General features: G+C 35.4%; 1 protein-coding gene across 1 annotated transcript in view; it reads left to right on the top strand.

Moving 5' to 3' along the window:
- LOC115232649 (protein TFG) overlaps nt 1-13,928 on the top strand; it is a 79,129-nt gene extending 65,201 nt beyond the window's left edge. Inside the window, exon 8 of the mRNA XM_029802649.2 lies at nt 12,848-13,928. Within this exon, the coding sequence (XP_029658509.1) occupies nt 12,848-13,045 (198 nt within the window). The 3' untranslated portion in view covers nt 13,046-13,928. The remainder of the gene's footprint in view (nt 1-12,847) is intronic.
- The last annotated feature ends 268 nt before the right edge of the window (nt 13,929-14,196 follow it).

The raw sequence follows: 14,196 nt of genomic DNA on the forward strand, positions 1-14,196 counted from the left end.
CGGAGAGTGTAATAGCTAGAATGAGAATAGCATGAAGGAAATTCAGAGAGCTGTTATTTCTGTTGGCTATGAAAAGTTTCTCTCTCTGAGTGAAAGGAAGATTGTATGATGCATGTATATGGACAGCAATTCTACATGGTAGTGAGACATGGGCCCAGAATGCAGAGGACATATGAAGGCTGGAGAGGAATGAGGCTAGTATGCTCCACTGAATGTGTAATATAAGTGTACATGTGTTACAAAGTGTTAGTATATTGAGAGAGAAGTTAGGCATAAGAGGAATTAGATGCAGTGTGCAAAAGAGAAGACTGTGCTGGTTTGGTCATGTGATACAGATAGATACTGACAGCTCTATAAAGAAGTGCCAGTCTCTCAAAGTAAATGGAATACGTGGAAGAGGGAGACCCAGGAAGACATGGGATAAAGTACTGAATGACAACTTTGAGATGCAGAAATTTTCAGATGAGATAACAAAGGACTGAGATACCTGGTACCTTGCTGTATTCAATAAAACCTGTACTCCACAGCAGAAGTATTGAGGCCATTCTCTCTGGGGAAGATGATTGCCCAGCAAGAGTCCTGTGCCAGTGCCATGTAAAAAGCATTTGTGCAGGTGCCACATAAAAGTGCTGATGCAGTGTCACGTAAAAGCACCCAGTACACTCTGTAAAGTGGTTGGCATTAGGAGGGCATCCAGCTGTAGAAACCATACCAAATCAGACTGGGACCTGATGCAGCTCTCCAGCATGGAAAACTGACGTTAAGTGATGATGGGAGTAGCAAAATGAATATTTTTGTTTGAAGGTACTGGTTTTTATGAGTTTCCTTGCTGATGTTTATATCTTTCACTGATGTCTATGAACAAAAGGTACACACACACACACACACAAACACACGGCAAGCTTCTGCATAATTTCTGTCTTCCGAATTATTTTACTCAGAATACATTGCTTAATCCTGAGCCATAATAGAAGACACTTGCCTATGGTGTTGTGCTGTGGAATTGAACCCCAAACTGCATAAAGTGAGCTTCTTAACCACACAGCATCTTAACCACAAACCCTCTATAATCTTGTGGGTTAATTTGGTATAATTTTGAACCCAATATAACTTAGATCAAGAGATCCAAATTGAAATCAGTATTATTCCCTCTGTAAAATAGAAGTTCCCACCAAGCCTAGTCCACACAATAATTTTGATCCTGGTTGTAGCTTGTGCTAATAATGCTGTTGATCACCACAGTCTCATTTCTTTTCTCTCTTGTAATGATTTTATTATGTGTGTCTAAGAAATTAATGTTGTGCAAAAGAATGGTATTTTGGGTATTGTATCTGAAGATTTGTCACTAGTTAAAATCATGCTAAGTAAATCTGAATTCATTTGTTTCAAGAACGCATTAGATTTATGTTATAATGTCTAATAAGTGTGACCTGTAATATAAATATAATTTTCATTTGAAACTGAATGTTTCTTCTGTCCTTTTTCTTTCTGTAACATGCAAATATTTAAACTTCAAATTTCTAATTTATTTTTGTTTTAAATGGTATTAAGTCTGGATAGCTTTGTGTTTTATAGCCTGAATTATTCTATCAAACTATTTTCTAGTGAATATATCTAGAATCCCTTCATTTTGAGTCTGGCTATCAGATATTTATCTGTTAGTGATGCAAATCTTCTCAATACATACCAAATTTAGCGGAAACAAAAGTCACTGGTTACAATTACATTCCAATGTTTAGATTCTGTTCTCGATGTTAGTTTACTATGTAAATATTTCTTTTTCTTTCTTTTTTCTTTTTTGTGTTGAATGTTATTTGATTTGTTTGTTGTGAAAAGTTGTGTGTTTTGTCTTGATTTCTAAGAGCATTTTTATCATTACAAATAATATTAAAGGAAAAGAAAGAAATCTCTGAGATACTTGTGTAAATTCATTGTCACTGAATAGATCATTTTTATCAATTTTGTTCCTTTTTTAACATTTGTAAGTAATTATTTTGGCAATAAACATGAATAAAAAAAAATCTCTTTCTTGATATTTCATTATTGTTGTTGTATTTTATACATACATTTAAATTCTAATAGTGACTATTTTAGAAATTAATGTAACGCTCTAGTATTACACGCATATAATCCTTAAATGTTTTCCATTTATAGTTTAGCCTCTCAGCACCCACTTTCGTATATTGTAATTATAAAAAGTTATTTGGGACTTTTATTTTTAATTTTGGTTTAAATAATAAGTTGTGTATTAATGATAATTAGTTTGAGGGTTCATTAAAGATCTATTTTTCAGTATTCAGTAAGTTTAAGAAACAATGTGAAATGAGCTACATTTTTGTTGAGGACATTGTGGTTCCTTGTTGGACAATGTTTCACTAATTTCTATTGGGTGAAGCATATTTCTTTGGCTTTAGGAAGAACAAGAAAAGTTATAGGTGTTAGAACCAAATTGTTTATTACAGAGAATAGGATGTGCTATACACAGAAGACTAAAGTCAATGAAAAGTTCTTTAAGTAAGCTACTTGTTTAACATAGCAAAGTTGTCAACAAATCTAGTGTCTTTAGAATGTGGTTTTCATTTGTAAACTAAATTTCAGGAAAATATCCCCAAAATACAAAGGCACTAAAAGAGAAAGACTCTCTCCAGACATAATACGAAGGGATAGTTGTAGCTAAAAATAAATACTTTAGCTTGGACACCAATCTGATTGTAAATAATTTTTCTTGTGGCTGCAAGTGAATGTAGCATTGGAAATCTGTGACCACTCATCAGTTTTTGAGTATTGCATGCCAACAGGAGTGATTTATGTACCACCCTGCAGAACTTACTTTTTAGTAAATGATAGAAATATTATTATGTTGATAAGACCCACTGATTATCTTATTCTAAATGATTTGAAATAAAGGTTGATGATAACATTTTACAATAATAATTAAATAAAACAAATTGAGTTGTGTATCACCATAGCTAAAAGCTGAAACCGGCAAAAAATAAATAAATAAATAAAGATAAAATTTATTTAGAATTGGTTTAGAAAAGATTTTGCATTTAGCTTTGAATTGGTTTAGAAAAGATTTTGCATTTAGCTTTGAAAAAGTTTAAAAATTCTCTAAAATAATAATAATAAAAAGCAATAATTGATTTATTCATTGAAATTGAGTTAATTTCTTCTTGTTATTTTTTGCACTTGTTTGCTTTTGTTATGTTCTATTTTTGGTAGAGAATTTTAAACACTCTGTGTTGAAAGATGTCTTTCATTAGCTAATAACATTAACTAATTTAGCTTTTTAAATCTGTTGATCTTGAGCAATGTTTGGAGTATTGATTGAACAGTGTTGGGGCTGAGTTATTGGGTAGAATATCCTTGAGTACACTTAGTACAGTAAGATATCCTATGTGGCAGGATTAATCCAAGTTATCTTGGTGTAAAGCATTTAAGAGAGATCTCGGAGATCTACTGCAGAATTTGTTAATGAGTTGTGGTATCTTCTTCAGTAATTTAGTTGAATGATTGTTTTTGCCTATCATTTATAAATTAGGAAGCAAACATTGTTTTGGCTAGCTGTAAATCATTTTCCATGCTTGTAAAGCAGGGGTCTCCAACATTCAGCCTGCGGGTCACATTCAACCTGCAACACACTTTCTATGGGCTCTTGGCAACTTGCAGTCCCACAGATATAATACATACATTTAGTCATACATGCATTTATGTATGAGTTAAACATTTTTAGGATTTAGTAGTAGAAAGGTTCTATGAAAAAAAAAAAAATTGCCTTAGAAATGAAATTGAAATCTTTTCTCACAGAAGAATTGACCAGGACCACTTTTTTGTCAAACCATGATTGGATATGGAAATTGGCTTTTTTTTTTTTTTTTTTTTTTTTTTTTTGCATTTGACAAGGCCATTTAGGTCAATTTAATCTGAAATTGTAAGGAGAACACAATTTGATCCATAATCTGTTCACATTCGTCAAGCCCAAATAAAATTTATAATTTCATTAATATGCCTTATGGAAGAATTTATAGAAGTAGATTCTGCCAAAGTGGTAGAAATCAAGTTTTTCTTCAAATCAAGTTATTTGAAGAAGTTTATCATATTCATCATCATTTAGCATCTGCTTTCCATGCTGGCATGGGTCAGAAGGTTTGATTGAAACTGGTAAACTGGAAAGCTGCCCCAGGTTCCAATCTGATTTGGCATGGTTTCTATGCCAAATCAGATTAGAACCTGGTATGAATAGAAATGACAGACTTTCAATTAAGCATGTTGAAAGACAAATATAAAGAAGGAAATTTAAGAAACTTTAAATGAAAGGTTTCTTGATTTAAAGAACTTTTCCTGTGGTTTTGTATCAATCTTTGTTACTACTTTATGAATAAAGTTTACTTAAATGAAAGATCTCAAATCCTTCTATAGAGCAAATTTATCTGCTCATTTAAAGTCAATTTTATCAATGATTTTAAGAAACTTAACTTTCAAGTTAATGACATTTTCAAATTAAAAAATTTTCTTACTACTTTCTATAAATTCCCATTAAAAAAAATTTTTGGGAAGTCTATTGAAAATAGCGTTTTTAGGGAAAGGATGAAAACAAATTTTCATGGGAATATTTTTAATTACAGAAAATTAATATGGATTTATGGATAATTTCATTTGATTTCAAAAAGGTTGCATGAAAGCAATAAATATACACAAAACACATTTTAACAGGAATTGATGTATTATGAACCTTTTACGTTTATAAATAGGCTTTTTTTGCTTTGGTTGGCTTAATTTTGCAAAATATACAATATGGCCCTTATGTTGAAAAGTTTGGAGACCCCTGCCTTAAAGCTTGACTAATACATTTACATCATGATTTTACTAGATATAATTCAGCTGTGTCTTCTAAACAATCAACAACCTAAAATGTAAGCCTATTGACAGGACAAGACATAATGGTGAAAAATATGTGGTATTTGTTTCTGTGTTCATGTGGGAAAACTGATGCCCTTCAATTATTCTATATGGGAAACTATTGTTAAAGATTATTTGTTAAATGAAAGTTTATTTCATCTAGTGTTTCTATACCCCTGAGTCCAGACATTTCCTTCACCTCTTGATTCAGTATAAATAAGGTGAGTATTACTGAAGAGTAGAGCTGATGTAACAAGCTGGTTGATAGGTAATTCTGTATATCTGTGGGTTGACAGATGAGGAAGGGTGGCAGATCTGTAAGCATTAAAATAGTACATATTAGATGGAAATGGTAAATTCTTTTTTGTTGTTCTTTTTTCTTTTTCTTTTTGTTTTAATGTTGTGTAAAGTTAACTTGTTTGCTGTCAATGTTTGTGTTATTTGTTGTAAAATCCTTGTCTGTATGTCCATGTTTTTACAGCAGTAGTAGTAGTTTTAGCAGTTGTAGTTATCGTAGTAGTTGTAGAAGCAGTAGCAATTGTACATTAGTAATTGTATTTGTAGTATTATAATTGTGGTTCTACTGTTATAAATTGTGACAGTTCAATGTAGTTTGTAATGCTTCCGTGTTGTGGCTGTAATTACTAATACTGGCTTTCATATGTATATATATATATATATATATATATATATATATATTGTTTTTTGTCAGTTGTGAAGTCCATTTGTTTTTTAAAATCTCTTTTTTGTATATTTTACACCATGTCTCTAACAGTGCCAACTGTAATTATTGCCTTTAATCGTGGAAAAAAATACATAAAGAATATTGTTAATCCTATGAATGCACATAGTTCTTCTTTTGAGACAATGGGTCATATTTTAATACTATATTCATTGCATACATACATACATACATACATAAATACATACATCCTATATATATATACACACACATAAGGTGCACCAAGTGTAAGCTATGGACACATAAGAGGTGCAGCAATGTCAAAGGAAGGCTAACTAAGAAAATAGTTTTTGTCTGTGGCAGATGCTCAAGAGAAATAAACACTGGAAATGTGCAGAGACCAACTTCTACCACGTTCCAGGGAGACAAACTAGAAGTAGTTGATAGCTTCCGCTACCTAGGAGACCAAGTCAGTAGCGGGGGTGGGTGTGCTGAAAGTGTAACTGCTAGAGTAAGAATAGCCTGGGCAAAGTTTAGAGAGCTCTTACCCCTGCTGGTGACAAAAGGCCTCTCGCTAAGAGTAAAAGGCAGACTATATGATGCGTGTGTACGTACAGCCATGCTACATGGTAGTGAAACATGGGCCGTGACAGCTGAGGATATGCGTAAGCTTGCAAGAAATGAAGCCAGTATGCTCCGATGGATGTGTAATGTCAGTGTTCATAATCGTCAGAGTGTAAGTACTTTGAGAGAAAAGTTGAACCTAAGAAGTGTCAGTTGTGGTGTGCAAGAGAGACGGCTGCGCTGGTATGGTCATGTGACGAGAATGGCTGAAGATAGTTGTGTGCAAAAGTGCTACACCCTAGCAGTTGAGGGAACCTGTGGAAGAGGTAGACCCAGGAAAACCTGGGACGAGGTGGTGAAGCACGACCTTCGAACTTTAGGTCTCACCAAGGAAATGATTGAAGACCGAGTCCTATGGAAGTGTGCTGTGCATGAGAGGACCCGGCAGGACTAGTCAGGCCATATCCCGTGGCCCCTACCTGGGACGTAGTCGATCCACCTGTGCATACCTTCCTTCTTGTGACACTTGTGAAGACCTGCTGAGGCAAGTGAAAATCAATCAAAATAGATGAACATCAATGGAATTTGTATCTTTGTGGTACCAGTGCCTGTGGCACACAAGAAAACCATCCGAACGTGGCCGTAGCCAGTACCGCATCGACTCGCCTCCGTGCTGTGGGAACATGGTGGCACATAAAAACACCATCCGAAGACCCGGCAAGACTAGTCAGGTCATAACCCGTGGGCCCTACCTGGGACGTAGTCAGTCCACCTGTACATACCTTCCTTCTTGCGACACTTGTGAAGACCTGTTGAGGCAAGTGAAAATCAAAACAAATCAAAATAGATGAACATCAATGGAATTTGTATCTTTGTGGTACCAGTGCCGGTGGCACACAAGAATCCATCCGAATGTGGCCGTAGTCAGTACCGCTTGTGGTACCAGTGCCGGTGGCACACAAGAATCCATCCGAACGTGGCCGTAGTCAGTACCGCATCACTGGCCATCGTGCTGTGGGCACATAACAAACACCATCCGGTCGTGGCCGTTCGCCAGCCTCATCTAGCACCTGTGTCGGTGGCACATAAAAAGTAGTCAGTACCGCTTGTGGTACCAGTGCCGGTGGCACACAAGAATCCATCCGAACATGGCCATAGTCAGTACCGCATCACTGGCCATCGTGCTGTGGGCACATAACAAACACCATCCGGTCGTGGCCGTTCGCCAGCCTCATCTAGCACCTGTGTCGGTGGCACATAAAAACACCATCCGAAGACCCGGCAAGACTAGTCAGGCCATAAACCATGGCCCCTACCTGGGACGTAGTCAGTCCACCTGTGCATACCTTCCTCCTTGTGATACTTGTGAAGGCCTGTTGAGGCAAGTGAAAATCAAAATCAAAATCAAATCAAAACAAATCAAAATAGATGAACATCAATGGAATTTGTATCTTTGTGGTACCAGTGCCGGTGGCACACAAGAGAAAACCATCCGAAAGTGGCCGTAGCCAGTACCGCATCGACTGGCCTCCGTGCTGTGGGCACATGACAAACACCATCCGATCGTGGCCGTTCGCCAGCCTCATCTAGCACCTGTGTCGGTGGCACATAAAAACACCATCCGAAGACCCGGCAAGACTAGTCAGGCCATAACCCATGGCCCCTACATGGGACGTAGTCAGTCCACCTGTGCATACCTTCCTTCTTGTGACACTTGTGAAGACCTGTTGAGGCAAGTGAAAATCAAAATCAAAATAGATGAACATCAATGGAATCTGTATCTTTGTGGTACCAGTGCCGGTGGCACACAAGAGAACCATCCGAACGTGGCCGTAGCCAGTTCCGCATCGACCGGCCTCCGTGCTGTGGGCACGTAACAAACACCATCCGATCATGGCCGTTCGCCAGCCTCATCTGGCACCTGTGCCGGTGGCACATAAAAACACCTTCCGAAGACCCGGCAAGACTAGTCAGTCCACCTGTGCATACCTTCCTTCTTGTGACACTTGTGAAGACCGGCTGAGGCAAGTGAAAATCAAATCAAATGAAATCAAAATAGACAAAATAGATGAACATCAATGGAATTTGTATCTTGTGGTACCAGTGCCTGTGGCACACAAGAAATCCATCAGTGCTGTAGTCAGTGCGGTGGGCACATGACAAACACCATCCGATCGTGGCCGTTCGCCAGCCTCATCTAGCACCTGTGTCGGTGGCACATAAAAACACCATCCGAAGACCCGGCAAGACTAGTCAGGCCATAACCCATGGCCCCTACCTGGGACGTAGTCAGTCCACCTGTGCATACCTTCCTTCTTGTGACACTTGTGAAGACCTGTTGAGGCAAGTGAAAATCAAAACAAATCAAAATAGATGAACATCAATGGAATCTGTATCTTTGTGGTACCAGTGCTGGTGGCACGTGGCACACAAGAAAACCATCCGAACGTGGCCGTAGCCAGTACCGCATCGACTGGCCTCCGTGCTGTGGGCACGTAACAAGCACCATCCGATCGTGGCCGTTTGCCAGCCTCATCTGGCACCTGTGTCGGTGGCACATAAAAACACCATCCGAGCGTGGCCGTCTGCCAGCCTCGTCTGGCACCTGTGTCGGTGGCACATAAAAAACACCATCCGAGCGTGGCCGTTTGCCAGCCTCGTCTGGCACCTGTGTCGGTGGCACATAAAATCACCCACTACACTCTCGGAGTGGTTGGCGTTAGGAAGGGCATCCAGCTGTAGAAACACTGCCAGATCTGACTGGACTGGTGCAGCTTTCGGGCTCCCCAGACCCCAGTTGAACCGTCCAACCCATGCTAGCATGGAAAGCGGACGTTAAAGGATGATGATGATGATGACACACACACACACACACACATCCTATATATATATATACACACACATATATAGATAGATATAGATATATATATATACACATACACACATCCTATATATACATACATACATCCTATATATATATATATATATATATACACACACACACACACACACACATGCATGCATACATACATACATACCTTTGTAAGTCTAAATTTGTTGCATTGGTACCGCTTATGTGATCATACCAGCAATTATTGGTGGTTAGCTAATCAGATATTTTATTAATGAACCAAATGCTTACTAAGATGAATATTTAAAATTAACATAACATTTGTTGTGAGTGTAATTTCTCAGTGAAAAATAATTTCTAAAAAAACAGTCAAACCTAAAGACTTCCTGTAATTCAGCTTACTTGTATATCTTCTTCAAGGTTGATATCGACCAAAAGTTTCCTATCAGTATTTAAGATAGTTGGTTATTAATCATGTTGTATAAATTATTTTTGGTGGGTTTTCTTAAGCTGGTCATTATATGAAAGAACACCAATTTTAACTGGTAATCTTGAGGTAGTAAGATAGCTGGTTTCAATTATTAAAAGGAATTGTTCTAATTGCAAGAAATACTTGAAAGAAGACTGTCTCAATACTTTTCTCTCTCTCATTCTAGTTATATATGCATATATATATAGTGTTGCTTGTAAAAACTCATATATTAATTTCAATTCTAGGCATAAATGTATTGCATAGAAACAAAAAGAAAATTACCATTCTATGTGCATCAATGCTTTATTTTCTTTATTTTGAATGACAAATAAATGGAAGCCCATGCACAGTAAATTCACCCTTTTTAAACCCCCCACCCACCCACACAAGAGACCTCTGAACTATGGAAGTCAGTAATAAATTTGTAGTTAAGCAGGCTTTCTCTTTCCCATATTCCATTATTATGTAAAAAGTTTTAGTGCCACCAAACTATTTACATAATGATCAAATATTCATATAAACAATATTTGAATTTCCATTAGTCTATTTTTCTGTGTTCTATCTTTATTCATAAAATTTTCAGAAATCTCTTCCATATTATTAAAATTATTTATTGTTTTCTTATTTCATTCACCTCCATTATTGAAGAGTGTCTTCTGTAGTTGTTCATTCTCAAAACATTAAGGTGTAGGAAATCTATTATCTGCTCTGACAAATTTTTTTCCATGCTTTGCCTGTGGGTTGGGAGTGATTTGAACCTACCTCTACAAATTGGCAAAATTTTATGTAGCACAGCATTCTTTCTATTCTTTACAATGGTAATTTAGACATTGCTTTTCTACATTGTACTTATTTTGCAGTTTGTTGAATTGAGCCATTAAAAGAATTTTTTGACCTAGAAATAGCATATTTCCATTGATAAAATATGAACCTAAAACATTCCAGTTGATATGGACAATTGCAAGAATAAGTGTAAATTTGGTCCTAATAAGAATATTCCTTAACTTTAATAAATAGCTAAAAATGATTGAAATGTTTTTGTTGAATAATTTGAATAAGCATTCTGTAACTTTATTTTCAAAAATCGGTTTAATCCTCACAATGTAATACTATTTTTGTATTGGTCTGTATTCTTCCTATGAAGTCTTTCACCAAAAATATTTGATCACAGATCTACCAACTCATAAATAAACACAGTTAACAGTAAATTTGTTAAGCATTTCATGTTATATGCTTACAAAAAACATGTATATAGATATAATCTTCATCCTCATTTCATTTTCATTTTTCCATGCTTGTATGGTTTGATCAAATTTTCTCCAGCACAGCATCTTGCCACTTGTCATCCTTTGTCAGGTTCAGCCTCCTGAAAGCAGCCTTTGCCACTTCTTCACATATCTTTCTTGGCCTTCATCTTCTGCTGTTTCATTCTCTTTGGATCATTTGGCATTTTGTTTTTACCCAGCTGTCATTCTCCACATACATCACATCTCTATACCAATTCAGTCTGCTCTCCTGCACACTACATCTGATTCCTCTTCAACTCAGTTTTTCTCTCAGTTCATTTATGCTTTATTCTTAATGGACACTAACATCCTGTACTAGTCACTTGCCAAGTCAGTCAGATAGTACATGTCCTATTTCAACCTCTCTGTGACTATCTCTGGTGGTCAGGCTGCTCTCCTTGCTTTCATATCTTTGATACCATTTGAACCCTCTGTTAGCCAGTATCTCTGTTGACTCTACCTCAAATAATGCCTTTCTTTAGCTCTTTCTCTCTTCTGAGCACTGATCTCATTCAGCATCCTCATGTAACAGCATTTCTATAGCTTTTTCTTGGTACCTGTCAAGGGAGATGTGCAACTCTTATTATATTCATACTTTTCACCAATGCTATATTGATTAATGCTGGTACATTGGTTTGTGAGGCAGAACAACTCCCACCTTTAACCCTTACTTGATAGAAAATTGGCAGACCTCTTACTTTCTGCTTCTCTCCTTGCTAAATATTTCTTGATAGCTGGCTTCTCTTCAAGCTACTGGAGATATTATTCTTTGCTCCCTAGTATCTTCCATTCTTTTCAGACCTGACATGTAAACCTTATGGTTCTTTAAGTTATACCACTCCACTCCCGTTTTGCCTTCTATTTAGCTAGAACCATGTGTCTTCCATGGTTCCAAGTTGTTGTCCCCTAAAATATAAATATTTAGGGGTTTTTGATAAAGTTTGAATTCATCTCAATAACTAGTTGAGGAACATTTTCTTTTGGACAAGATGCTAGTTTATTATACTGAAACAGTTCTGGCTAGATTTCTAGTTAAGATTGGAACTATTGTTAACATGCCAGCCTCTGCTGTATATAGCACACTGTCCTTTAGGTTTATTTTTTTGATGCAGCAAAAATTTGAACTGCAGAACTTCAGATATATCACCTCTTTTTTCCTTTTTACTGGAATGTTTCAATTCCATCAATCTTAGCTTTGTGTTTATTAAAACGGGTTTCTTATGTAGTTATATATATATATATATATATATATATATATATATATATATAATAGGTATGTATTTCATTGATTCCTTTGATATCAGAAATTTTTGTTTATATTATTACATATCAAATCGTCATGAAGTGACTTAATCTTGAATTCTGGGTGATATACATGGCTCATGTGTATGTATGTGTGCTTATAATCAATGAAATGAATAAAATATATGCTGAAAAAAAAAAAACAGTTTTGTTCATTTCACATAAGTAAACTAGTAACTACTTGTATGATATCACAAGAGACTCCACTTATATGAATAACTAATTTTAATATTAAATTCATATTATATATGTTGAAAACTAATCTAAGATTGAACAAAGAATATGCATTGTTATTCTGACATTCAGTGTATACAAACTCAAATAACTTCTGTGATTGCAATTTTTATTTAGTTTTATTTATTTTATTTATTTATTTGAATTTATGCTTTGAAAGTAATGTGAGTTTGCAATTGCTTAACTTAAAAGTATGAACTTATAAATTTTAGTTTTATTCTTTTCAGTTCAATTTTATTTGCCTTGCGATGAGTATATTAATATATATATTTGTCTATCAATTATGGCAGTATAAACCTCTTGTTGTTCGGGTGGTGGATTGGCAGAATCATTAGAGCCTCAGACAAAATGCCTTGCAGTATTTCTTCTGGCTCTTTACATTCTGAGTTCAAATCCTGCTGAGCCCAACTTTGCCTTTTATCCCTGCAAGGCCAATAAAATAAAGTACCAGTCAAGTACTGGGGTCAATGTTGACAATTAATCCCACTCTATTGAAATTATTGACCTTGTGCTTAAACCAGAAACTAATATTGTCATTATTATTATTGTTACCACAGGGTCAACCGCAGATGCCAGGCCAAGTTCCACATCAGTCTCAAGCAAACCAACAGTTTGGCTACAGCCCTCAAGTAAGCAGTACTTCTGCCACACCGCCCCCAATGTCTGAAGGTGGATCAAACCCTTATGCTAGAGGCCCAGGTTCAACTTATGGTGGAGGGTATCCTCGACCAGCTGCTAAATATCCCCCATTATGAAGACCCGAAAGTGCACATACTGTGTTAGAATAACTGTTTCACTGGTACTGTTAATGCATTTACCAAACTCTGACTCGGTTCAAATAATAACTAAAAATAACAAAAATACCGTAACATTCTCCAACACACCATTCTATAACAGTCTTCAAACGGAATTTGTTTCTAAAAAAAGAAAAGATAATTATAATAATAATAATAGTTGATAAAAGATTGCTATTGTGTACAAATAGACAGGTTATATTTATAGCCTATGTTAAAAGGAATCAGAAACTCGTAAGAGATGTTTGTATTGCAAGTGATGCTTTATATTGTAAAATATCTTTTCAAAAATATTCAAATTGGAATTACTGCATTATATATGTTATTGTTCTGAGTTAAAGCCTGTGTATGTAAATAGGATTATTGCAGCCTTAAATTTAAAATACAAACAATGTTAATACTGGATTAAAGCTTGATTTTAATTTTATATAATTTTTATCCATTTCTTTTTTCATTTTTTTTTTTGTCTCTAGAATGATATATTTTGTTCAGTTAAGGCTGTAAAGATCAATAAACAGTTGTTGATGTATACATCTTATTGAGTATATTATTGTATAATCTATTTACCTTATAAGGAAAAAACTGAAAAAGAAAAAAAAAAAAAGCAAAACATGTTCATAAATGGCACAGTTGACTACTTTATTTTTTTTTTTTCTTGTGTCTTATCAAACAGTTTTAATTTATTGTATTTCAGTACAATCATTGTTAAGTTTTTGTATCAGTGATAATGGAGTTCTCTTTTACTACTCCTTCTGAAAAGATGTGTGTGTGGTGGTTATCATGTTGATCACTAAATTGAAATGTTTTTAGAAATAAAAAATGAAAGCAAAAATTAAAAAAAAAACCTTAATATTATAAAGATTGAATTATTTTAAAAGTATTTCCTTGCGAATTAGTTTTCTTCTGTATTTGAAATATTTAAAAATTGATGTCTATTATTATTCACAAGGAACTTTTATAGGGGCTGGGATTTCTTCTATTATCCACTAACAAATCTTAGAGAGGGCTGTGTATGGTTGACTGAATTGACTCCAGTATTATTACTGATACTTCTTTTATTAACACTGGTGGAATTTGAACTTAGAATGTAACCAGGTTGGACTAAATACTAT

The sequence above is a fragment of the Octopus sinensis genome, linkage group LG2 (assembly GCF_006345805.1).
Source record: "Octopus sinensis linkage group LG2, ASM634580v1, whole genome shotgun sequence".
NCBI classification, from domain to species: domain Eukaryota; kingdom Metazoa; phylum Mollusca; class Cephalopoda; order Octopoda; family Octopodidae; genus Octopus; species Octopus sinensis.